General features: G+C 38.4%; 2 protein-coding genes and 1 long non-coding RNA gene across 10 annotated transcripts in view; 1 reads left to right on the plus strand and 2 right to left on the minus strand.

The window, feature by feature from the left end:
- Positions 1 to 1,245, minus strand: part of LOC143665565 (uncharacterized) — a 302,502-nt gene extending 301,257 nt beyond the window's left edge. For 2 of the 5 annotated variants that reach the window (XR_013167064.1, XR_013167063.1), the window contains exon 1: positions 978 to 1,220. This is a non-coding gene — a long non-coding RNA (uncharacterized LOC143665565). Of the gene's footprint in view, positions 1 to 977 lie in introns of all 5 variants that reach the window. The other 3 variants (XR_013167065.1, XR_013167066.1, XR_013167062.1) reach the window with 3 other exon arrangements.
- LOC143665564 (uncharacterized) overlaps positions 1 to 2,565 on the minus strand; it is a 398,448-nt gene extending 395,883 nt beyond the window's left edge. Inside the window, exon 1 of one of the 3 annotated variants that reach the window (XR_013167060.1) lies at positions 2,311 to 2,565. The gene's annotated coding sequence lies outside the window, so the exon portion shown is untranslated. Of the gene's footprint in view, positions 1 to 1,661; positions 1,801 to 2,310 lie in introns of those variants that run through there. The other 2 variants (XR_013167061.1, XR_013167058.1) reach the window with 2 other exon arrangements.
- ELL2 (elongation factor for RNA polymerase II 2) overlaps positions 1,356 to 26,651 on the plus strand; it is a 77,904-nt gene continuing 52,608 nt past the window's right edge. Inside the window, exons 1-2 of one of the 2 annotated variants that reach the window (XM_077139108.1) lie at positions 1,356 to 1,673; positions 19,691 to 19,738. In XM_077139108.1, the coding sequence (XP_076995223.1) occupies positions 1,527 to 1,673; positions 19,691 to 19,738 (195 nt within the window). In that variant the 5' untranslated portion in view covers positions 1,356 to 1,526. Of the gene's footprint in view, positions 1,674 to 2,137; positions 2,181 to 19,690; positions 19,739 to 26,651 lie in introns of those variants that run through there. The other variant, XM_077139109.1, reaches the window with a different exon arrangement.

A 26,651-nucleotide genomic window follows, 5' to 3' on the forward strand; every position in this document is an offset into this window, starting at 1 on the left:
ATGTATCCTTTTCGAAAGAGTAGGAAATACTGATTAAATGCCTATAATTTTTTCTGGGAAATCCCTGAAAGCAACGCGGCTTTATAATCTGAGGCAAACAAGCATCTCACATCTCAAAAAAAAAAGAAAAGAAAAGAAAGTTTGTGAACTGTTTTTCAACGGTTTCAACCCTTTCAGTGGTTTGTTATTATCCGGTGTTTTTGATCACCCAATGATTTCATCTTCTGTAACCCAAAGCCCATCTTTTTGTCTATCGATAAACAGCATGAAGAGGGCTCTTGATTACGCTACTTCCTTGGCTACACACAGGAAGCACCATGGGAAAGTATGACATAACTTTTCCATTTAGTCTCAATAGCCCACCTCCTAGCCTTAAACACTAGCTAGATTTTCCCACATCCCCATCAAATCTTACGGAATTCAAACAGAACCGCGAATGAGAGATGTCCGTTATTTCTTCTAATTTAGGTCAAGGCCAGTTCTACTCTTCCTCTACAGCCCTTTGAAAGGAGATACCATCCAACCAAGGGTGCCTCTCCATGCCCCCCACAAAAGGGCCAACTCTGCTACTACGGTGAGCTCCAGAGGAGCGGAATGTGTTCCTCCGGGATTACAACAGGGAATGGCGTGGATAAGAACCTCAAGTTCAATTCTCTATAACCAAAGGCTCTGAAACCACAGGGACCGTTTTGTACTTCAGACACTACACCAAATCTAATACAACCCCCAAACTTTAAAGTCGACCCACTAATTTCAAGTTTAGAGTTAAATGATGAAGGAAGGCGTCCCTCCAATCCCATCTGCTCAACTACAGACAGTATTAAACCCAGCTTTGAGGCGAGAACGCCAGTGATTCCTCCTACTGCGTCCTCTCATACGCACACACCAAACTCCACCGTCTTATCCGTAGCCGTCGAGGCACAAAGCCCTTATTTTGTCACTGTCAACTCTTCACACATTTGGGGTAGGTAGTGTACCTCTTCACCGGCTACCAGCAACCCAGAGGACTCTCCACTCTTCACCCGACTCTTCCTTACCATCCCTCAAGGGGCGGGGCTCCAACCAGGTAACCGGACTAGGCCACCTGGACACCCAAATAGCCTGGGATACCCCAAGCTAGCCTGGCCAATCGCGGCCAGCGAGCCAAGATGACTAGGCGTGACGTCAATTGTGATTAAGTTGGCGCGTCACCTCAACGTCAGCCTCTCACCTCTCGGACGTCCCGTCCCGGGAGCAAAACTCCAGCGACTTTGGGCCCCGCCCCCGTGAGAGTGGAGGGTGGCCAATGAGGGCGGCCCTGAGGGCAACGGGGCCAATGAGGCGAACCTGGGGCGGGGCGCGGGGCCGGAGGGTGGGGCGGGTGGCGGCGGTGGCAGCTCCAGGTCCGGCTGCGCGCAGTATATGACAGTACGTCAGCAGCGGGATGGCCGTATCTGTGGCGGCGGCTGCAGAAGCCCGAGCAGCCGCGGCCGCAGTGGAGGCTAGCGCCCGAGCGGCGTCGGTGGCGGCACCCGGGGGAGTCTAAGATGGCGGCGGGGGGGGCGGCGGGCCTGCGGGAAGAGCAGCGCTACGGACTGTCTTGTGGACGGCTGGGGCAGGACAACATCACCGTATTGCATGTGAAGCTCACCGAGACGGCGATCCGGGCGCTCGAGACCTACCAGAGCCACAAGGTGAGCGGGACCGACCGACCGGCCGGGCTCCGGGATGGAAGCGCGCCCCTCGCCGCTGGACCGCGCCTCCCCCTGCCCTGGGCACTGGCGTGGGACTGGCGGAGTCGTCTCTCGCGGCCGTCAGTGCCCGCGGCGGCGGGGCTGGGCAGGGCCCGGCAGGGTCGCTGACGCGGCTGGCCCGGGCCGCCCGGGTGCCGAGGCATTGGGAGGCTGGCGGGCGGGCGGCCCCTGGCGGTGGGGCCGAGACTCCCTCAGCCGTAGATCGGCTGCACCCCCGCTGCGGGACTTTCCGACGGCGCCCCCGGTTTCCTGGCTCTTCTGCCCCAAGAAGGGAGAGACTCAGAGATAAGTTCGATGATCACAGTGCCCACGGCGGGGAGGGGGGCGCGTGCAGTTTACCATTAACGAGCCGAGGAGGACCCGCGGGCACAGACCGACCGCGTTTGGGGGTAACACATAGGCACCATGGAGTCGCAGAGAGGGTGACCCCCACGTTCGGTGTATGGGGTACGTACTAGGTACTCGCCGAGAGGAGAACACAGGCGCGGGGTGGGGGAGGGGGAGTCACCTTGTATTCGCAGGGACCTGGGGATACAGGAGCGCTCCACATACGGGAAGGGGCACGCCGTGTACTCACAGGGATTAGGGAACATAGGCGCTTTGCGTTCCCGGAGACTCACGGCGTCCGGGGCGGACACACACCAGCACCAACACCGCGTACTCGGGAGAGATCCGAGGACTAGCACACACCCAGCGGTCACCCGAGAGGAAGACCTCGGTTCCCGAGGAGGAAATGGACTGGTGCTTCGCACACTTTAAGGACGCGCTGCGTGTCGGGCGGACTCACGGACACATCGACAGCGAGCGGGGGAGGGTACACCGCATCCAGGCAGAAACTCGCTGACTCTCCGTGTTCCAGACACACACACACACACACACACACACCTCGAGTACTGGGAGAGTATGCCCCAGTTGGAGGGGAGACCCAGGAATGCATTTTCACTTTGAAAAAATAATAATAAATGGGAGAGGAAGACAGAGAGGAGGTGTTCTAGAGGCCATTTATGGACAGGCGGCATTACTGTGTGGAAATGGAAGATGAGAGTGGACACATTGCATGAGGGAAGGGACTTACCATATGGCGGACGGGTAACATTTTACTCCTAGAGGAGAGAAACGGTGAGAGGAAGATAGAACCCACAGGGCATCCTGACAAATAGCCTAGTCAGTACCAAGGAAGCATGTTCCAACTGGTCTCATAGGGCAGGAAAGAGGAGCAGAGGGTCACCCAAACACAGACTCACATGGTTATCCAGATAAAAGTGGAGAAAAGAATTAACATCTGTTGAGCTCCCACTAGTGCCAGACACTTTAAGTGCTTAGAGAGAAGAGACAGAGTCCAAAGCAGAGCCACAGAAGAGGTGTGAACCCTAGTTCACTGGGAGCATTTGAATTGGGGCAAAACTAGACTGTTCAGAGAGCATCTCCCACTCTCAAGTGTACAGGCAGCAGGAGACACAGTTGTGCACACTTTGGGAAGTGCATGAACCCACATTATACAGTTTGTGTAAATAGAAAAGGAGACACTCATAGATGTGAGCATGCTCTCAGAAGAACATTCACAGAGTTGACTGAACACATGTATGTACATGCCAGAGTGCATATGTATACCCACAAGAGAAACATATGGTGAGAAACACAGACTTTTGCATGAGGGAGAAAGGAGGGAATCCTTGCACAGTGAGAAAGATACCTTCTCACACAAAATCCCAGGGAGAGAGAGATTCATATATTGCCAGGAGGTTGGTGTACACCTAGCAATAGGGGTGCAAGGGCACATAAATAAAAAACTGCCTGTCAGTAGCTACTAGTCAGGTGCACTGGCAAAGGAGACTAGCGACAGCATTGAGTGGGAGGCCCATATGGGGAAAGCCAGATAGGCAGGCAGAGGGACAGAGGCAGACACTGGAGAGAAACTCAGCCCTGCAAGATGGAGAGATAAGCTTGCCTGTTCCAAAAGGATGGTGTAGGAAGGAATCACAGTCGGAAGAAGGTAGGTCAGGGAAAGAAAAACACAAAGAGGCCTGAAGAGGAAGAAGCCAGAAGAGGTCAACCCACAGTCAAAAACACCCAGGGAGTGCAGAAAGACTGACACAGAAAGTGGGGAGAGACAACTCTGGGAATGATAGGTCAGTCAGCCACCTTGGGGGAGCAACAGGCAAACTGGACAGTTGATTACAGCAAGATTGACAGACACTGTACAGCTGGCAAGGAAGGAGTGGAAGAAAGAGAACCACCCAGGGATGGTGGTGCCCAGGAAGCAGTAAAATGGCAGGTCCCCAGTGCCTCCTGACCTGCATGATTGCTGGGAGCCCAGGAAGTGAGTGCTGTTTGTGTGGGCTTCATTTCTGCCTCCTACACCCTAGTGTTTGCAAGTTTGGGATTAAGGTTGGATTGTTTTTATTCCAAAAGCTCCTACAATTATGTTTCAGTGTCTTCCAGGATAAAAGAGACTATTCTCCACATTCTCTCCCAACTTTCTGCTTAGTTCCTGATTTTTTTTATTTTATTTTTATTTTTTGAAGTCAAAGCTATGGAAGTCAGCGGCTTTGTTTGCTCCTGTCTGCTTCTATTGCCTATTAATAACATTACTGACTTTTTCCATCTCTGTGGAAGCAAATTAATGGGCCTCTACCCAGGCACAGAAGGAAAGGGAGGAAATTTTTTCCAAGTTCCTCCACCTTTGTGAGTGTGGGGCCAGGTAGACTGAGTGAGTCATAAGATTCCTTTTCTCCAGTAAACCTGGTGGTAGAAGTGGTGGTGTGCAGAAGGAGAGGGAGAAAATATGCTGACTTGGCCTTTGCAGCTGGACACTGCCTTGTTCCTGACTTAACCAGTTCCTGTCCTGAGGCTTCCTTGTCACCTCAGCCACAGAATCATTTTTTTAGGGCCTTTGAAAAACAGGGATTGAGGTGCGACTGTCACCCCCAGTGGGTTGAAAAGTGGGTAGGCACTGAAGCAATAGAAATGAGAGACCTTTTAGGCAACTATGTTCTGCTGGTATTGCAGGATCCTCCACAGTGTTCAACTAAGTCTCTCACAAATGCGTCCTCAGTTTCCCTCCTCCCAGCTCAGGCCAGACAGGACTCCCCCGTGGGCACAGTGATAGGCATCTGACTGAGCTGTTATCCTCTAGTACAATAATGTTTATTTGGTCTTTTTCATAATCCACCTTTATCAGAATTAGGGCTGATGACTTTAAATCGTAGCTGGTTATTTTGAAATGTGTTGTCTAATTGGGAAGAAGGTTCTGGTCGTCAAGTCTGTTCTTTCTAGGGAACAAAAATTGGTTTCAATTTCTCATATAAAACTGCCTCTGCCATTCCTGTGCTCAAAGAGGATTTTGATGCTTGATGACAAGCAGTCTCCAAGTTTCTTTGTCCTGCTAAGGTGATGACTTTTATTTCTCCTCTTCTAATGACTTTCTAAGAGCCAGAAATTTCCACAGGTTAATTTCCTAAATTAAGTATCAGAACGTTCTTTTTCATCCAGATTATTTTATCCATTGGAATTACTATTCTAAATTAATCCACTTGGCCTGAGGCTTCTGGGAGGTGAATTTAGAAAATTTAGGAAGATATGATTTAGGCAGAATAGAGATGTTTTTATAGATATAATTGAGTAAATAAACTAAATTATTAGAGCTCATGAAAACATTCATTGGAAATTTGAAAATTCTGAGATCTTGGTTTCTTAAATCACAATTCCTCACTGTTTCAAAAGAAAACAAACCTAATCGACCTTCATTATTCAGGTTTTCTGTTTTTAGAGAAGGGATGAAGAATCTTCCTAAACATGGGAGTTTGGGGGTAGCAGTATCATTGGGAGTCCCAGAGTTCAAGTTACAGTTGTACTAAATAGCTCCTGAAAATTGTTTCCACCGTTTGAATATGAAAACAGTTTCAAATTGATACATATAAAAAATGTTAACTGGAAAATTATTTCCATGATTTGCAGACTAGATTCAGATATCTAATACAGATGTCTAGAATATATTGCCAAGCTGCTTTTTTGGTTTTTTAACTGTAGATAATTTTGAATGAGAGGACAGGTTGCTAAATAAAGAAATAAAATCGCAAATTGCAACTTTATAATGGTAAATTAGTATCTGTGATTATGTGGTTTACATAAGCGCTACATATTTTAAATGAGTATTTGTTACTGTAATTACATATTTCTCCCAAATGTATCCAAAAATTATATTTTAAATTAAAACCCAAAAATCAAAAATATCACATTTTAGCTAATTTCCTCATAATATTGCTGGCTTCATTTGGGTAATTCATCCGTAGTAATAAATCTTATTGAAATATTGTTTTCACATTCTATCATTACTGAACCTGTCAATTTAGTTTTTAAAAATGTTTACTCAAAGTTTCAAAGGTGATGGATCAAGTAATATTATCATGTTTACCCAACTTTTGCATAAAAGGCTTATGTATGCAGAAGCAGGAGCTTCTCATTATCTATCCCTGAAGATCAGAAAGCAGATACCTTTAAATAGGATTCTGTTAACACATTCTCTTGTCAACTCCAACTATTGACTTGAAATAAATTTTTCTGACTTGATTTGTGTCTTTTAGGAAAATGATAGTTGTTTTGGGGATGTGTGAATTTACTTATATTTAATTTTATATGAGGAACTCAGTCTCTTTCTGTATTACCAGATACTGTTACTTTCAATCAAAGCATAAAATTTTATTTGAGCCTCTGAAGTTACTGTCCATATAGAAGCTCCATCTAATTTGTTACCTGGTCTTTTTCTCACTGAGCCCACTGGTGCCGTGATTGGTGATTTTTCTCCCCTTGACCTTGCTCCCTGCCAAATGAATTTATCAGCATTTGATTCGTTATGGTTTTACGCGGCACTGAAAAGACACATCCTGTTTTTTCCTTATCTCTTCCTTTTTCTCCCTCACCCCAGACAATTTTACACATATGCATATATGCGTATGGGTGTCATTATTGACGTGTGTCAGTAATCTGACTTTACTGGAGACCTTATATTTGTACTTAAGGCAGCACTTGAGCATCTAAACCTCCCAGCACAAAGCTGCCAGTACTGTCCAATAGGCACTCAGGACATATTTATTAAGTAAAACAATGAGTTCGCCTTAGCAGATTACTTTATTACACTTCAAAAATATAGCTAGGCTTAATTTAAGTAAATTAATCTTACTAATTTTTAACTTAGGTCCGTTTTCAGTCTGAACTTAAATGTGCTTTTTAACAAGTAAAGTTAGTGGCCCATGTTGCAGTGGTGTTTGAAAACTTTATTCAAATGATCAGGTGTTCAGTAGAAAGAAGGGTGCTCCTCCCAGTGAAAAGCAGTAGCAGATTGCCTAAAAAGATAAACAGGGAAGGTTGGCACTAGAATTGGAAGGAGAAAGAACATATGTGAAGGATTGGAGCATGTTCAAGAAAAGAATTTAAAAGGAAAGGGGTGTAGAATTCTTGGAATGATTTACAGGAAAGCTTACCGAGGACAATCACCAGATCCAGTATTTCCAATTGCTCCATTTGTACTTGTAAAAAAATTAAGGAAGCTGTGCTCATAGCATTTATTAGGTAATTGGTGATAAAGCCTGTAGAGGGAGGAAAATAAGAATTTCAGCCAACCCAAAATAGTTCATTTTTAACAGTTTGTGGTGATCCTTTACTCTGTCACATAGAGACTCAGGAACCTGGCACTGGAATCCAGCCCACTTATTTGCCAGTATTGGCCAAATCGATCTGGACTGTTTGAGATGTCCCTAAAATGTGATATTATGAGCATTTCTGCATTTAAGATGAGATAAGTTTCAGAGTAAAAAAATATTGTCCATGTGGCTTTCAGAAAACAGCACTTATATAACCCCACATTTGACTGTCCTGCATACCACAGCTCTATAAGCATTTTCCATAACTTATGCAAAAATCTAGAAAATCAGGTCTGATAAATTGATGACTGTCTCCACAGCCAAATTGAAGGTGAGATTCACCAGAAAGAATTGCTCTTCTTTCCTCCTTCGCTCCCTCCCTCTGCCTCTTTGTCTCTCTTTCCCTCTTCTCTTTCCCCTCTCCCTTTCTCCCCCTCTTTCCCTCTCTTTATCATTTTCTGTTGTGGCATTATGTCTCTTGCAAGCCATGTAAATCTTCAGGAAGAACTGGTTTGAGAACATCCAATAACACTTTGCCAAGAAAGGCCAAACCTGGCATTTCTGTGGCAGTTTTATAAGAAGAGAGCATCAGTATCTTAAAAATTAGACCATAAACTCCTTAAGGATTCATGAATCAAATAAGCATCTTGAATTGAACTTTGCCATGAGGGCAGTTGGCTACTAGTTTTGCAGTAACTAAATTGTTAGACGAATGGCATGAGTTTCTTTCCTTATATTGGATCTTAAAAAATGTTAGCAGGCACAAGTTGCTGGAAGGGGTACATCTCCACTGGAGAGATTGGCCTGAACAGGGAAAGGGCAATGGTAGAAAAGCTAGGGAAGGCTCTTAAAATCACCAGGAAGGCTTTGTTCTGCTTAATCTGGAGTGCAGGAGGATATAGCTGGGTTTAAGAGAGCAAAGGCAAGTTGGAACAGGTTGATTACCTTACTAAGAAGTTTGGCTCTTATTCTGTCAACACTGGGGAGACACTGAGTAGAAACTTAAGGTGATTTGAGTCATGCTTTAGGATTATACTAGCCTTAATGTGCAGGATGAATATAAGATGAATCTGGGAGGAAGAAAAATTAGAAAGAAGTGTGTATTCCAAGCCAGAGGTGATTGGGGTTTGTCTAAGATGATGGCAAGTGGCATAAGAGATGGATAGAATTTACAGAATTTAACAGCAGATTTTAAAAGTGAAGGGTTGAATTGAGATTTTTTTAGCCAGAGGAACTAGGAAGAGTATTATTGATAGAAAAGAAGAAATCAGAAGCAGTTGTGAGAGTGGGATGGAGGTGGGGAAGATAAAAATGACAGGTACCATTTTGGTGAATATTTTCTCTGTCTTTTTGTTTGGAGATAAAGAGGCATGGGTTTGGTTCGATGTTTTTTATTTGAGAAGTATATTTGGGAAACTGAGGCTAGACTCTAGCAAAACTATATAAACTCATGTGGGTAGAAATTTGGTGGATTGTTAATGTTTTAGGGGAAACTGTACTTGTAAGTAAAAGGAATTTTGGTTTTAAGCAGGGCTTTTTAATTTTGTTTGTATTTTTATAGACTTCTTTTGTTGAATAGCCTACTCTGTAAATTGCCCTTAAGGCCATAATAGAGCACAGATGATAATTTGGAAATCTAATAAGATTTTAACATGAAGATCAGACCTTTGTGGTTTCTGACCCTAGTGATAATTGAAAAATTAAGTATAATGTGTGTAATGTGCCTGGATTTATATTTTGCTATTTTGAAATAGCTTAATCCTTAAAGGGCCTTGGAAGGTTCAATATTTTCACTTTTTCCGGATTGCCTCTATTTCTTTTTTGGTGTTTTGACTCCCATATTTCTCTTTTGTTTGTGAAAAACAAAACAAAAAATGAGTCATGAGTACATAAAGAATACATACACATTGTGGTAGACTACTTATGAGTGCTTTGGTTCATGGTCCATGTAGGTAATCCTGGCTAGAAGACTTTGACATTTAACAAATTAGCCTATTCAAGGGTGGAGTCAGGCATGTCAAAAACTGTTTGACAGACACACACACACATCCAAGGAAGACAAGTCACATAGTAACTTAGACTTATAAGATTCACTGAGACATCTTAGACCTAAATATGTTTACCTGGAAACTTAAGTGTTGGCATATTTTATAAGATTTCATTAGTATCTGATTAGAAAAGGTGCCCATGTAGTAAAAGTTGAGTATCTTAAGATATTTTTCTTTAATGTAATAATGAGGAAGTAGTCAGAATTAAAACTAAAAAATATTAATTTATTTATTGAGCAAATGTTTTCTAGTTTTCAGATATATGTCAAGCATACAAGTAGGTATTGGAGAAATAAAGCTAAATAAGTCATCGTTGGTCCCTGACCTCAAGAAAGTCTTTGTAGTTGGTTAGAAGCAGGGAGATGTGAAAAAATAAATGCAATGTAGTCTGTGTTTAAGGGGGACACTAAAAGAGAAAGGGGGCATTTCTGAAGATGTGCAAATGGTTTCTGCTTTTTCACCTCCCATCCTCTGCTCAGTTCCACTCCAGTTGGGCTTCTTTCTCCACCACACCTCTTTGATTGCAACTGATAAAATCCCTTGTTGCCAAGTCCAGCAATCATGTCTCTATTCCTATCTTACCTGACCTCAGCAGCATTCCATCCTGTTGACCACTCCTTCCCATTAGAGATTCTTTTCTGATTTTACTACTACAACCCTGCCCATTCCTTCTCAGTCTCCTTTGTTGACTGTCTCCTCCATGACTAGCCTCCATCTGTTAGAGATCCCTGCTCCCTTCCCTTTCTTTATTCACTCTCTTTAGGTGAGCTCTATTACTATGGATTTAAATGCTACTGATGTATTAATGATTCCTGGATATTTATCTCTAGCTCTGAGCTTTCCCCAACTCTAAGAATTTATTTCCAACATACCATTTCTTCATGGAAACTTAAAAGACATCCCAAACTTGCCATGTCCCAACATAACTCTTTATTTCACTTTCCAAATTCCATCTCCTTGAGTATTCCACCTAGAGGTAACCTTGGCTAGAAGACTTTCCCTTAACAAGTAAGCCTGTTTTATGGTGGGGTTCTCTCCACCAATTTCCTAGTAATTGACTCATATCCTTGGTTTGTCTTCTCTTGGCGTATTTGATCCATCAGCAAGTCCTGTGACTCTTCAGTACATTCAAATCTAACCCTGTCTACTCTTACCACTCCAGTTCCAGCAACCAGGAGCACTGCAATGGACTCCCAGCTAGATATCAAACTTCTCTTCCCTCCATAATTCATTCGCCACCTAGCAGCTAGAGTGATTTTCTTTTTAAACATTTTTAAAACTTCAAGTATGATCATGTTTCAAGGCCTCCAGGGGCTCCCTTTTGTAAAAGTATTTGAGCTTCTTCATTTTATCAATTTCCAGTATTTAAAAAATAATCTCCATCTTCTAATCCAAGTTTATTTCACCACTTCTCCCTATGCTTCAACTCTAGAGATCTTGCTCCCAGGGAACCAATCTTTATTTGCATTTACAGTTAGATTTGATGTTTAAGCTTAATTTACAATTCCAAAAGAGGTTTTCTGGGAGTGACTCTTACGCATAATTATAAGTAGGCTTAGCTTCTCCTTTGCAGGAAAAAGTTTCATAAAGGCAAGCACCAAGATCAAGGACTTAACTTATTAAATTTACCTCACATTAAGCTCTTTGTTGGGGAAAAAATAAGATGATATGCTATAAGTGTTATTGATTTAAAGGCTGGTTCACAGTAACTTTTTCTAGGGCTCTTTTATTGAGATAGAGTCGCATGCCAAATAACCATCCAAAGTATACAATCTGTAGCTCACAGTATCATCACATAGTTGTGAATTCTTCACCAAAATCAATTTTAGAACATTTGCATCACTCCAAGAGAAAACAATAAAATAAAAATAAAAAGGAACCCCCAGAACATCCTATACCTCTTATCCCCACCACCCCCATTATTTATTTATTTTTGTCTTCATTTTATTACTCATCTGCCCATACACTAGATAAAGGGAATGTCAGTCGCAAGGTTTTCACAATCCTAAGGTCCCACTATAAAAGCTATATGGTTAAGCAGTCATCATCAATATTTCCATCTACTGGATTACAGTTCCACAGTTTCAAGTATTTCCTTCTAGCTGTTCTAATACACTAGAAACTAAAAAGGAATATCTATATAATGCATAAGAATAACCTCCAAAATGACCTCTTGACTCTATTTGAAATCTTTTACCACTGAAACTTTGTTTTGTTTCATTTCTTTTCCCCTTTTGGTCAAGAAGTCGTTTTCAATCACAAGATGCAAGGGCCAGTCTCATTCCTTGGAATCATGTCCCATGTTGCCAGGGAGGGTTACGCCCTTGGGAGTCATGTCCCATGTAGGGGGGAAGGTAATAAGTTTATTTGCAGAGTCGGGCTTGAGAAAGGCCACATCTGAGCAACAAAAGGGTTTCTCTGGGGTGACTCTTAGTCATAATTATAAGTAGGCTTAGCTTCACTTTTGCAGGAATATGTTTCATAAGGGCAGGTCCCAAGATCAAGGGCTTAACTTACTAAAATGGGAGTCCCTAATGCTTGTGAGAAGATCAGGAATTCCCGAGGTGGGAAAGTTTAATATTTCCACTTTTTTCCCTAGTCCCTCAAGGGATCTTTGCAAATTCTTTTTTGTTTTCTGCCCAAAATATTCTGGAATGTATGAGGGTATTACACTAATCTATTCTAGGTTCCATGTAATTATGTTGTTTAAATAAACTGACCATACAGTTTGTTAGATATTATACTGCAGAAAATATAAATTTTATACTAAATAAATATCTCTTCCTCTGGTCTCACACACACACACAGAAGTTGAAGTTTTAAACTACAGTCAGTATCATCCATTACCTGTATTCTGATTGACCTTAGTCTTAACCAAATCCATTCCATTCATATCTCTAATTGAAGTCTGATCTCTTTTTCAGCTTATTTAACAGTTGCTATATGGAGAAATGCTGACTTTCAGAGCTACAAAACTCTAACTCTGAGTCTCACGTGTCACACAGATACCCAAAATTCCAAGAAACTACCGGGTAATACACAAAAAGTTCAACATCTCAGAATTTAGAAATAACAGTTAAACTCAAGAATAGATGTGATTGCTGTAAGAGCAGTAATAACATCTTAAAGTTGTTCAGTTTCGCCTTCATATTCCTTTTAAGAGCTATTTGACATCCTAAGATTTTTAAGACAGTGATGAATTTTTTAAATTTGACTTGCATCATGAGATAGCTGCAGTTTACCAGGAGCTATCTTTCAAAACAAGGATTGTGTTAAATAGATTGGATTTTAACATCCTCTTCCTACTTTTTTGGTAATCCTTCTTCTGTTTCACTCTTTTGTATGATATAATAGCTATAAAGAAATGAATCTTTACTCCATAGGCTCTTAAATTTGGTTCTTCAGATCTGCAGAAAGGAATTTCTTCTGTATGTAAGTTTGGGTTGAATATCACAAAACAAGATACTAGATTTTGTGAAGCTTGGTGACTCTCTTTTTGGCATCTAATAAAAGGTTTAGGACAAAGAAGGAGATATCATTTATTAAAGTAGTTTTGGGTTATCCCTAAGTTTCTCACTCATATTATCATTTTAAGCATATTATTGGCTTTTGACAAGAGCTGAGTATGTTTTTTTCCTTCAGGATCAAACTCTCTGGTTTCTGTGCCATTTTCTGTTTTAGCTCCAATGTTTTTCTTCCTGCTCTCTCCCTGCCTAGATGATTTTTATTAAAATGGTTAAAATGTAATTATTAGATATTCTTTGGTTCCTCTTGAGTGATGTTATGAAGAAAAAAGATGAAATTTCATTTTTTAAATAAAAAATCATGCCCCAATTCTTAAAATGGTATAATGCCTCTTTTAGGAAAGAAAGATAATCTATTTTATATAGGTTGTATCCCAGGAAAATCATATTTACTTTTTACTATGTACTTACACAAGTAAAACTAAATTCTTCAAGTGCCTGATATTTTCCTTAAACTATAGTGCAAAACAGAAAAGTGATTTTCTGTCTGTTCTTGGTTCTCAAGCTTTCAAATGCTCAAATTATATATAACTGTTGCTAGGGAGGGTCAGGAAAGAAGCTAACTATGTAAAGTAATGCAGCACAGTTCTTAAAGTGAGTTAGGCCATTTTAAATCCCAGGTCACTTAGCTTTGTAAACTTAGGTAATGCAACCCAAACTTACATTCCAAACATAACTCTTTATTTCACTCCCTTTATTTCTCAGGATTGCCTGAGAAACAGGAATAAGATATCTACCCCACAAGGGTATTCTCAGAGTTCCCTAGGTGATAGTAAAATCATTTTAGCCTGACACATTTTTAAGCAGTCAATAAATAGATTAAGAATAATTCAAGGAATGCTAGTGATCAATGAAAGGGAGGGGTAAGGGATATGGTGTGTATGAATTTTTTTCTGTTGCCATTTTATTTCTTTTTCTGAATAGATCCAAATATTCCAAGAAATGATCATGATGACCAATATGAAACTATGTGATGCTGTTGTGAATTACTGATTATATATGTAGAATAGAATGATCAAATGTTGAGAATGTTTGCGTTTGTTTGGTGTTTTTTGGTATTTAAAAAAAATTTTTAATTAATTTAAAAAATCAAAAAAAAGAAGAATACAAGGGTGGGCCACGGTGGCTCAGCAGGCAGAGTTCTTGCCTGCCATGCCAGAGACCCGGTTTCAATTCCTAATGCCTGCCCATGTAAAAAATAATAATAATAATAGTAATAATAATTCAAGAATTCTTAAATTAAATAATCCAAAGTTAATTCAGGAATCAAAGTTCTGTGATGGATTCAGAAGGGTAACATTAAGAGAATAAAATTAGAAAGATCTCTGTAATGTCTGTTTTAGAGATACTACTCTTTTCTAATCAGAATGCTCTTTTTCATAATCATATATTCACAAATCCAGTGGTGGTTGATGGGTAAAAGTAAACATAGATTTAATTTGCTTATATGGATAATCAATATGTATTTTGTGGTTATATATAGTGGTTATAACAATCTTTATAGGATAAGGAACTTTCTTTTATTCGACTCCAAAGAAACATGAGTTCTTTCTCTCCTGCTCTAAAGGAATCATGTAAAAATTGCATTGAATAGCCATATTACTTTTGTAGCCCCAATATATTGTGAGGAATAGTCCCTTGAAGTAAGTGACATGGATTTCTTTGTTCATAGAGCAGTTTTTGTTGCAGTAGTATTGGTTTGTAATGGCAGATGTCAGGTGTATAACCAAATATGAGTGTTTTAGTGTTGCCTACACTTCTATTCTTCACTTAAGAATATCCTACATTTTTTATAAGAAATAGAACTCTAAAACAGTGAAACTGTTCAGAATTTAACCAAATCTTTATCAGATTGTTAAAATATTTAACAACCAATTCCAGTCTGCTTTTGTGTTTCTTGGCTGGATATAGATATCAGATCACTATCTTACTTATAGTTCAGATACTGTTCATTTCAACCCTAGAGTTGCTGATTTTCAAAAGAGCTACTTGGTGCAAGTATTAAATTAAAGCTAAAAATCAAACATTGAAGCCCTGTGGAAACTCATTTCCTCGGGAGAGTGTACTTAGTAACTTAAACATTTTAAATCGTACTATGTCATATTTGGCCACTTACAGTTATATTGTCTTTTAAAATTGACTTTTTTTTAAATTAAGATATGAGTTGAGGTCATGTTTGTGCAGTTAAACTTAGGCTAAAAAACATTAGGACAAAAAAATAACATGCTTGAGACATTTACTTTTAGAATTTATTACTCCTGATAATTCTCCCATTAAGGCAGTGGTCAGATGTATACGTAATGTAAAGTTCTAGCTGTCTCCTCCTGCTGCATTTTTAAAACATTCAGGAATTATAGTCTAATAATATCTTCCTGTCTAAAATTGGGATTAAAATCAGTAAAGCATTTGAGTTATTTCAAGTATTTTTCTAGATTGTCAGATATCTTAAAAGAGTTTTTCAGTAACAGTGAGCACAAGTATTTGATGGATGAGGTTTTTATTATTTTTTAATGAAAAACAATGCAAAATTCTTTTATTATACATAATCCTTTTTTATTTAATCAGAAACTGAACTTTGGAAAGTATAACAATTTTATTAAATTCATTTTTGTTGGAAACAAAATACCAGAAGTGAATGGGTATTTAAGGTCTTTTAAATGTTTACTACCAAGTGGGTAACCTATTAGAAGGAAAGTATAAGGAAAAAGTAGTATATTTGGAATTCAGAGGGCTGAATTTAAGGTCCAGTTAGCCAAACACTAGTTTTGTGAACCTGAGCAATGTACTCTACCTCTTGGAGCCTGAGCACAATGTAAATAAATGCTTCTAAATTATGTATGTACCTTGTAGATTATATATAAGACTTTAATGTATTGGAGCAACTAGGAACAAGGCAACCTATGAAAAAATACATGCTGGTATAACAGAACAGTAGACACTAAGATAAAATGAACATAGTTCAGGATAAGCAAATGTGGCAGCAGTGTTTTATTTGGCTAGGAAAAGGTTTAACCTTTTTAAAAATTTGCATCTTTTCTGTTGGGCATTCAGTCTGCAGGTACTCAGCATTCCTTGTTGCTTTATACCTGGCCTCTTCCCACATTTACCTGCCCTGGGTCTATGAAGACACTGAGTCTTTGACTCCTGGTTTAGTCAAAGGAAGGCCTAGCTGAAGAAATTAATCTTGAGCTTGACTGTTAAATGAGTGATAAGTATGGCTTGGGAAAATAGTGTTTGGGAAGGTGTGCCAGGTTGAAGAAACAGCAAAGAGGCAGAAATAGAGGGGAAAGTATTCTCAGAACAAATAAAAAATGGTTAACGTGGCTAAGCTACATAGGGAGGTAGTGGATAATGAAATTGGTTCATCCTGTAGATGGAGGTTCTGTTTACTTTGTTTTTTTAGACAGTGAGAAGAAATCCACTCTGGCTTATGTGACATACCGAGAGTGGTGTCTGAGAAAGCTATTTGAACCAGGATCAGCAATGGAAAGGAATAAAAGGAAGGCCTTTATCTGTGTGTGAGGTGATTAGGGCCTGAAATGGGCCAGGGACTCTCAAAGTAAAGACTAAGAGCTTGATTTGAAGGGAGTCTGCCAAATTGACCTGAGTTGGTGAGCCTTGTAGCCCTCTTCACTTCATTTCTCATTGGTGCCTGATATTCACACTTTCACCACATCTTATCATTCTTTCTTGGGAATGTCTGCTACGTCTACCTTCTGTTTGCTCCAGATATAGTCACACTAATGTGAGCCTTTATCAGCAACTCCAGAGTATTTCTAAAGCATCCCCTAGAACTGTTCTCTAATCCTTTGCCCTAGTCCTTGCCCTACCCCAATCCCTCGTACATGTGACTACAAGTGAAACACTTCTTTCAGCTACTCACCTTCTTATTCACAATATTAGAAGAGCTTACAGTTGTTTATTCTAAGGCCAGACTTAAAAGGCCGTCCAAAATATTGGGGGATAGGGAGGTCATAATAAAGGGGAGTAAGGCAGAGTGCCTTACTCAAAAGTGATAAATCTTTTGAACAGTGATGAAATCCTGATGTCAAATTTGAATTACTGCCCTGTTCTTTAACATATAGAAATTTAAAATGAGAACAGCTTGTGAGGAGAAGGAAAGATTGGGTAGGAGTCTCCAAGACCGGTTCTCTTCCTTTACTGTATTTCAAGTGTGAAAGTAGTCTGCACACATGCACACAGGCCTGCCTTCTACCCACACAGTGCTCATTCTTGTCTACTTGCTTTTCCGCTCAGGTCATTTCCTATCCTCTGGAGATTGTCTTTTCTAAATTGTTGCTCAAGATTCACCCTTTTCCATAAGGACTTTGACTTTTCTAGTATCTATTATAATCTATTCTCTTTTCTCCTTTTTGATAATTCCTACTGTACCTCCCAATAGTACTCAGCCTAGTATTTAATCATTCTCAAATTCTCCCCAGCTGGACTATAAAGTCTGACCTGAAGGATTGGGTGCCAAGGTTCTTGTGTCAAATATGTGTGAAACACAAGGTAGTAGAAGAAAAGCAGCGTGGTAAAATAGGAAGACTGAGTCTTCCAGCTTGATATTAATGGGAAACATGGCCTGCAAGGGTTGTCGAGGCCAGGTAGGTGAGCATTAATTTGTATTACCTCTAATGTCTCTTCTCAATTCTGTGATTCTGGTGACATGTTATTAACTAACAGAATGGGGTTGAGGGTAGGGAGGGACCAGGGGCAGACGAGACTGTAAATTAAATCTTAGTTTGTGAGCCTGGAGAATTAAGAGAAATGTGCCATTGCCAGGAAAGTAGTGAAGAGGTACCAGTTTGGTTTGAGGAGATATGGGGGAGATGGGGAGTTAGCATTTGCCCTGTTTTGCTGGTGAAGAACTTCTAATGCAAAATGTCCAATAGGCAGTGGAAAGTAGTTGAGGAATGGAGAATAGTTTTGGTGTCATCGCCAAACAGGTACTATGAGCCTCCTAGAGGAAGTAGATCTAGAAAGAGGAAAGCACTGACTTTTGAAATAAAAGGCATGATCCAAAGAGATGGGAGGTTGCACATGAAGAACTATTGTCTATAACTATAAGGAAGAGGCGATGTCCAATGAAGAGATCACCAATTTGAAAATTGAGAAAAGTTTACATTTATATGATCAAGAAGAGATGATGGTCTTAATGGAGAGAGAATTTCAAATGCTATTGATAAGCTGAATACAGTCTTTGAGTGGCAAGTAGGAAAGTATAACCAGCTGTGGAGCAGATGCTTTGTGTTTTTTTATTTGAAGGGAGATTCAGGAAACAGGATTGACTGAGATATTGTGAAAGCTGGAACTTAAAATCATTGTCACCTAACTTGCCAGAGTCACCCTTCTACCACAGGAAAAAAGCCCCCCAGGGCTCCTGCAAACAAAGTTTCATTACTTCATTAGCCATCAAAGGTAGTTTGGGATGGGGTTTTCCCCCACTAAAGAAGGTTAACCTATATAATATTTTCACAAAAGACCATTAATTAGAATGGATCACTGCTAAAAACTGAGTTTTTAAGCTTCAAGCACTATCTTTTTATCTTTATTTTAAACTCACTTTTCCCATGCTGACAAGTGAATTTGTCACATTGAAGTAGTTTGATTCTGCTGATAAGTCTAGAGTTAGTCTTTTTTATTATGGTAGAACAATAATATTATTATCCATTAAAAGTTGTATATCCATTTTATAAGTAATGGAATGATAAATGTTATTTTATTTTATGATCATGCTATCTTTTAAAGAAGAACTTGCTTTTTCTTTCCCTCTTTGGTTTTTGTAATCTTCATTAGTAAATTTTTGAATCTGCTGAGAAGTTTTTGGGAAGTAGGTAATGAGCTGTGACTAAGGGGGGGAGCATACAGATATATCTGTATTTTTATTTGTGTAGAAATAAGAACCAGAAACCATTGTTTTTGTTTTTGTGCATTTGGACTTGGATATGAGGATATGAAGAACAGTTTATAGGCTGATATGTTTCTAAGAAACATTATCTAAATCTGATTTCCTTATGAATTTCTGTTTCCAATTTGGAAAAGTATTCGTACGGAAGAACATACTGGTAATTTTGGATATAGAAAATCATACCTAAAACTATAGCAGATATTTATAATTATAGCTTTTCTTCTAAATGCAGAACTCTGATAAAATATTGAAGTTATAAAGAGGAAAAGCTCATAACAAAACATTGTTCTAGAAATTATATTCTCTTGGTAAGAATCTTTTGAAAAATTTGGTAACCTGTTTTACCCTCAACTGAAAACCAATCTCTTAAAACAATTTAAGAAAATGGAGAGCTGCAGTTCATTCTCAAACATTTTAATTTTGTATTTCTAGCATCCTGATATTTTGGCAGAGTTCTACCAAGTATTGCTTCCTTTCCTTTACCCCCACAAAAAAGATATCAGGAAACTAAGCAAGAATATATATTTTTAATGTAAAATTCAATTAGGGTACTAATCATTTTATACCAAATCATGCCAGTCATTTTCAAAAACATGATTTGCTACACTGCCTAGAACAACATTTCACTTGTTTGATTCGGAGAAACTTAAAACAGTGTGATACTGTTTATCAAGGCATCATAATATAATGACATATGTAAAAGTAATTATATAGTGAAAGTATGTTTCCATAGACTGTAGTGCTGACCAAATGCACAGATTTAAACTTCAAACAATCAGTTCTTTATCACAGTATCCAAAGTTTAACTGTTTGTTTCTTCTGTTTCTTTTAATAGAATTTAATTCCTTTTCGACCTTCAATTCAGTTCCAAGGGCTCCAAGGGGTAAGTACTCTTATGAATTTAGCACGAAAATATCTTTCTTATCTTTCATACTATTACATTTAACTTTTTAATTTGTTTTTTTACCTGTGCCTTTTAATTTAATAATGTCAGTCATATTTTGTGAACTTTGTGACTACATATAAATGACATCTTTGATTAAGACATATGAATTATCTTCTTTTAATTTCTTTAAAAAATAAGATACACTTTGATTTTGAAAGTTTTGGTTTGTGTTTATTTCAAATCACGGGTATTTACACTTTGAATCTTTTTTATTGAGGTATAACATACATCAAGATATTGTGAGAATACAAGCAGTGAGGACAACAAAATCAATAGGCCGAACACTCAATCTTGGGTTTGTTCATTTGAAACATATCCCTGCAAAGGAGAGCCTAAGCCTACTTAAAATTAGGCCTACGAGTCACCCCCAGAGAACCTCTTTTGTTGCTCAGATGTGTCCTCTCAGCCAACACAACCAGCAAACTCACTGCGCTACCCCCTTCTACATGGGACATGACTCCCAGGGATGTAAACCTCCAGGGCAATGTGGGACAGAAATCCTAGAATGAGCTGGGACTCAACATCAAGGGATTGAGAAAGCCTTCTCTACTGAAAGGGGGAAGAGAGAAATGAGACAAAATAAAAAGTCAGTGGCTGAGAGATTTCAAATAGAGTCAAGAAGTTATCCTGGAGGTTATTCTTATGCATTATATAGATAAGCCCTTTTTAGTTTAAGGTGTATTAGAGAGGCTAGAGGGAGGTGCCTGAAACTTTAGAGCTGTGCTCCAGTAGCCATATTTCTTTAAAATGATTGTATAGCTTTTGCAAGTGACTGTGTGATTGTGCAAACCTTGTTCTGATGCTCCTTTTATCTATGGTATGAAGAGATGAGTAAAAAATATGGATCAAAAATAAATAAATAATAGGAGGAACAAGTGTTAAAATAAATTGGGTAGAAGGAAATACTAGTGGTCAATGAGAGTGAGGGGTAAGGGATATGGTATTTATGAGTTTTTCCTTTTTTCTTTTTATTTCTTTTTCTGGAGTGATGTAAATGTTCTAAGAAATGATCATGGTGATGAATATACAACTATGTGATGATATTGTAAGCCATTGATTGCACACCAAGTATGGAATGTTCATGTTAAGAATGTTCGTATTATATGTTGATTGAGTTTATTAATAAAAAAATTTTTAAAAAAGAGGTACTGGTATTAAAGAAAAAGAAGATATGTGAGAATAATATTTTGTTTGCAACAGTTAAATATCCATAAGGAATTACTAATTTCAGGCATGTATGATTTTGTGATTATTATTAGTAAGATTTTGCTGCCTGCTTACTTAATTTTTTTAACTGCACTAAAATTTTTTAATTGATATGTATAGAGAAAATTGCATTTTTCTAGTGTACAGAATAAAAGTGTCTAATTTATTGCTGCATTTAAAAACATTATAAGTGATGACTCCTAAAAAAATGAATTTTGTTTTTATAATAGATGATAAATTTATAGAACTCATGTAATATTTCGTTACTATTGCTATCTACTATTAATAAAATAACAATAGTTTCGATCATTCTTTTTTGATTCCCTCACTTAAATTACTACGCATTTCTCTATTTGTTTTATGTACTGCTTGTTGTATGGAGATTAGGAAAATCCATAAATGGATTTTAGAGCTATATGAAAAAGGCAAGCTGAGAGGCAAGGTTGATGCTCCTGATTATTAGAAATCTACATACAGTGAATTCTTGACTAGTTATGTCATAGAATGGAACTGTGTCAATGTAAATAAATAAAATCTTTCTAAGCTTTATAACTTGAAAACATTTCAAGAGTAAAGAGGTTAGTTATATCATTCAACATGAACTAAGAGCACTTCTAAATCTGTGGTGTAATATTAACTTGAAGATGTTTGTGTGGATGTCAGAGGTTTGCCTTCTACGTGACAGCTTTACAATGAAGTCCTTTTTTTTCCCTTAGCAACTGAGTATTCATGAATGGGATCCTAATTGAAACAAGCATTCTGGATTTTGCTTTGTCGGTTTTTAGGCAGTCTTTAGTATGTGCTAATTCTGTATTTGAGTTGGTTTTGGTTGTCTGCTTGAGACTTCTTGAGTTTTCTTGCAAATTTTAATGACATCAATCTCTAAAGGGATGTGAAAGATGCAAGCCTGAGTTAATGGGTCTGGAGGACTCGGTGGATTTTTAGTAAAGAATTATTTGGGAGGAGAGGCCAAGACCTAGGGAAGGAGAGTAAGGTCTGAGCTGTTTTTCTCTCACTGGCAGCTGTAGGGCTGCTACCTCATTCTGGGGTTGCTTCTTTCTCCCAGTTGGGACACTAGGGCAAGGGAAATAGGAGTAGAGGACTCACTTCAGCCTAGATTGTAAGAGTGAATTATGGGAAACCAATATGTGCAGAATTGTAAATTCTCATTTCAGACATTGCAGGTTTTAGGAATCTTAGGAGTATGTCTTTCCTGGCATACCAGTTACCCCCAGACACTAAGAACAATCACAGAGCAGGCAGTTTACATCGAGGCCTTGGGCTTCCATTTCTGAATTCTGCCATCTCCTCCACAGCTCTCCTGCCCAACTCACTTTTCATCTTTCTTGCTCCATTTCTTGCCAGAGTGCTGTTTGGTGATAAATATAATTTATATATAAATAGCTGATAGCTGTAAATTTTAGTGAGTATTTGAATTTTAACAGATAAGCTTGTTAAATGAATGGTTATTGGATTTGATAGAGTAGATTGGGGAGGGGTTGCTAGAGATGAGAGATGTTTGGCCCTCCCTTGCTTATTCTGGGTACTGCTTCTCAACCTCCATCCCAATCCCCTTTTCATTATTTTTTTTTTCATTATTCTAACTGGAAACAAAATATGGACTCAGCATTGTTTCAAAGTCTGCAGCTGCATTTTATCTCCCCACCCCTTTGCAGAGCTCTCCTCAGCCCTTTGGGACTTAGTAAAACAAAGAGTCATTACGGGGAGAGAGTGGGTTGGCACAACCCACAGGGAATACGCAGAACCACAAATGTGAGGGTCTTCTGTATAGTGCTCCTCTATCTTTCTTGAGAGCCATGATGATTTAACATTGCCTGTGCTGAATGCATTAAAACCTCTCCAGAAGTATGCTTACAGAGATTTCCTATGTGGAAAGTGTTTACAGCTTTAATTTGGAAGGTTTAAATTTATGTTTCCCACAAAAGAGGATTTTCCTTAATGGGAAATTTTAGTCATTTTTAGTATAATTGTATTTTAGAAACCTTAAAAGTTTTCCTGGAAAGAACTTGGCAAATCCTTTCTTAACAAATCCTTAACACATTTAGAGTCTTTATATCAAACCTGATTGAAAAATGTACAATAACTTTCACAATAGTATAACATATAGGCACATTTGAAGCACAGTTGAACCGTTGTTAAAATGTATTTGTCAAACGAACCTGCAGTGTTAAAATTATTTCCCATTTCCCTGATGAGACCCAAGCCAGCACTGCATGATTATGCTGTTCCTTGTTACTAATTATAGGATACTTTTTCCCTTGGTAATGTCTTTGGAAGGCCAGAATTTGGGTCTTGGCAGGTTAGCTTATAAGCATGTTTACTTTTGTGCTTGTACATGTTCTCTTAGGTAGAAAATTTCTTCTAAATAAATGCCGACTGGAACTTTAAACAAAGTATAGCAATATGCTGTTAATGAGTGAAATTTTTGCAAACTGCTGGTTGCCTGGATTTTATCATTCACAGTTGGGTGGCAGCTTTTATAGCATAAAAGCATTTCATTTCATTCTACTCCTCTCCCTTAGTGGACGGAGGTCCTTAGAAAATTGGATGGCTATCAAAGACAATTTCCCAATTCAGAAAGATGAGGAAATATCTATGGGAGCAATTGATTTTTACTTCTAAATTCATAAATATCATGAGTTGATTATACTACCCAAGAATGTCTTGTTAGTCTGAAGAATGGGTCATCCAGGGAAAGATGTTAGAGTAGGAAGCTCCAGGAATCAGTCCCTTCACCAGAATAACTATTAAACAGACAGGAACTCTCTAAAACAACTTTTGAAATCCCAGAGTCCAGCAGATCACTGTACAGTGTCCAGGCAAGAGTGAGAGGAGGAAGCTGTTAAATTACAGTAAATAACAGTAAATTGCACTTTCCAGCACATCCATAAAGCCCAGAGAACACCGCACAGAATAAACTTGAAGAAAAAAAGTCCTGCCACATAATAATCAAACTGTCAAATGCAAAGGGCAAGGAGAACGTACACAAAGCAGCAAGAGAAAAGCAAAATTTTATGTCCAAGGGAGCCCCAGTTAGATTAAGTTCCAATTTCTCATCAGAAACCATGGAGGCAAGAAGGCTGTGCATTAAAATATTTAAACTGATGAAAGAAAACAATTGCCAACCAAGAATTTTATAACAGATGAGACTTTCTTTCAAACAGATAAAGAATAAAACATTCCCAAGTAAACAAAAGCTGAGGGAGTTCATTACCACTATACCTGCCTAACAGTCGGTTCTGAAGGGAGTTCTTCAGCCTGAAGGAAAGAGCACTAGACAGTGGTTCAAAGTGGCATAGAGAAATAAAGACTTCTGATAAAAGTCACCATTTGAATAAATATAAATGCCAATACTATTCTATTGTAATTTTTGGTGTTTAACTCCACTTTTTCTTAAAGGTGCTAAAATGCAAATGCATAAAATGTAATGAGAAATCTGTGGTTATGGACATGCACTGTTCAAGGATATAATTTATAAGAAAAGTTGGAGACAGAGGGGTGTAAGGACAGTATATTGGGATGGTATTGAAGTTAAGTTGGCCAAATCAAATATGATTGTTACATATTTAGGATAATAAATTTTAACTCCATGGTTACCACAAAGAAAATATGTGAAAAATAAAACCAGATAAAAATGAGAAGAAACTCATTATGGTACAATACAAAAAATCAAATAAATAGGAAAGTAGACATTAACTGTAAAAACCAACAGCCAAAAGAACGGTAAGATGTAAAAAGGACTAAATGGCAAACTGGCAGAATAAAGTCCTACATTATCAGTAATGACCTTGTATGTAAATAGATTAAACTCTCCAATCAAAAAGCAGGGATTGGAAAATTGAATAAAAAAGCATGACCCAACTATATGCTGTTTATAAGCGACTCAACTTAAATTCAAAGACATGAGTCGGTGGAGAGTGAAAAGATGGAATAAAATATACCATGCAAGTAATAACAAAACAAGAGGCGGGATAGCTGTACTAATAAAGAAAAAAGTAAAAAAATGTTACAAGGGACAAGAAGGTTATTATACACTGGTAAAGGGGTCAATTCAACATGGAAGACAAATAATTATAAATACATATGTACCTAACAGTTGAGCTCCAAAATATATGAAGCAAATACTGACAGATTTGAAGGGAGAAATTAATGATTAATAGTAGGAGGCTTTAGCACACCACTCTCAGTAACACATAGAACAGCTTGTTGGTAGATCAAAAAAGAAGCACGGGACTTGAAAGATTACTCTCAAGCAACTAGACTTAACCGACAAAACAGAACACTTCACTTAACAACAAAAGAATACACATTCCTCTCAAGTGCCTGTGGATCATTCTCCAGGATAGGCCCATATATTAGGTCGTAAAATAAGTCTTAGTTAATTAAAAAATTTTGAAATCCTACAATGTATATTCTCCAACCAAAGTGGAATGAAGCTAGAAATCAATAACACAGGGAAAAGTGGAAAATTCACAAATATGTGGGAATTAAACAATATGTCCTTATACGACTAAAGGTTCAAAGAAGAAATCATAAGGGAAATTAGGAAATATCTTGAAGGCAAATGGAAATGAAAGTACAGCATACCAAAACTTATGGGATGCATCAAAGGTAGTACAGAGAGAGAAATTTATAGCTCTGACTGCTTACATTAAACATGAAAAAGATTTCAAATCAAAGACCTAACATCAAAACTGGAAGAACTAGAAAAAGAAGAGCAAACTAAACTCAAAGTAAGAAGGAAGGAAATTAACACAGACTAGAGTGGAGAAATAAAGAATTAAAAGACAATAGAGAGAATCAACACAACCAAAAATTGGTTCTCTGCAAATGTCAATAAAATTGGCAGACCTTTAGATGGATTCCCAACAAAGAAAAGCCCACGATCAGATGGCTTCACAGAGGAATTTTCCCAAATATCACCAAAACATTTAACTCTGATCCTGCTTAAAGGCTTCCAGACAATTGAAGAATCTTTAAAAAAATGAATGGAATTAATTCTTCATGGCCCATACCACCCCTGTACCAAAGCCAGATAAAAATACCACAAGAAAAGAAAATTACAGAATAATATCTCTTATGAACGTAGATTCAGAAATTCTGAACAAAATACTCACAAACCAAATCTAACAGGAAATTCAAAGAATTGTACATAATGATCAAGTAGGATTTATCCCGGGTATGCAAGGGTGGTTCAACATAAGAAAAGCAATTTATGTAATACATCATGTTAACAGAGTGAGGGAAAAAAACCCACATGATCATCTCAGTTGACGCAGAAAAGCTATTTGGCAAAATCAGCACCACTTCTTGATAAAAGGATTTAGAAAACAAGAAATAGAAGGAAACTTCCTCAACATGAAGCTTCCTTTTCATGGTATATGAAAAACCCATGGCTAACCTCATAGTCAATGGTGAAAGACTGACAGCTTTCCTTCTAAGATCAGGAATAAGACAAGGATACCCATTGTCACCACTGTTATTCAGTATTGTACTGGAAATTCTAGCCAGAGCAATTAAGCAAGAAAGGAAAAATCATCCAAATTGGAAAGCAAGAAGTAAGACTTTCCGTATTTGCAGATCACATGATTCTATATGCAGGAATACCTGAAAAATCCACAAC

The sequence above is a fragment of the Tamandua tetradactyla genome, chromosome 21, assembly GCF_023851605.1.
Source record: "Tamandua tetradactyla isolate mTamTet1 chromosome 21, mTamTet1.pri, whole genome shotgun sequence".
Classification (NCBI taxonomy): Eukaryota; Metazoa; Chordata; class Mammalia; order Pilosa; family Myrmecophagidae; genus Tamandua; species Tamandua tetradactyla.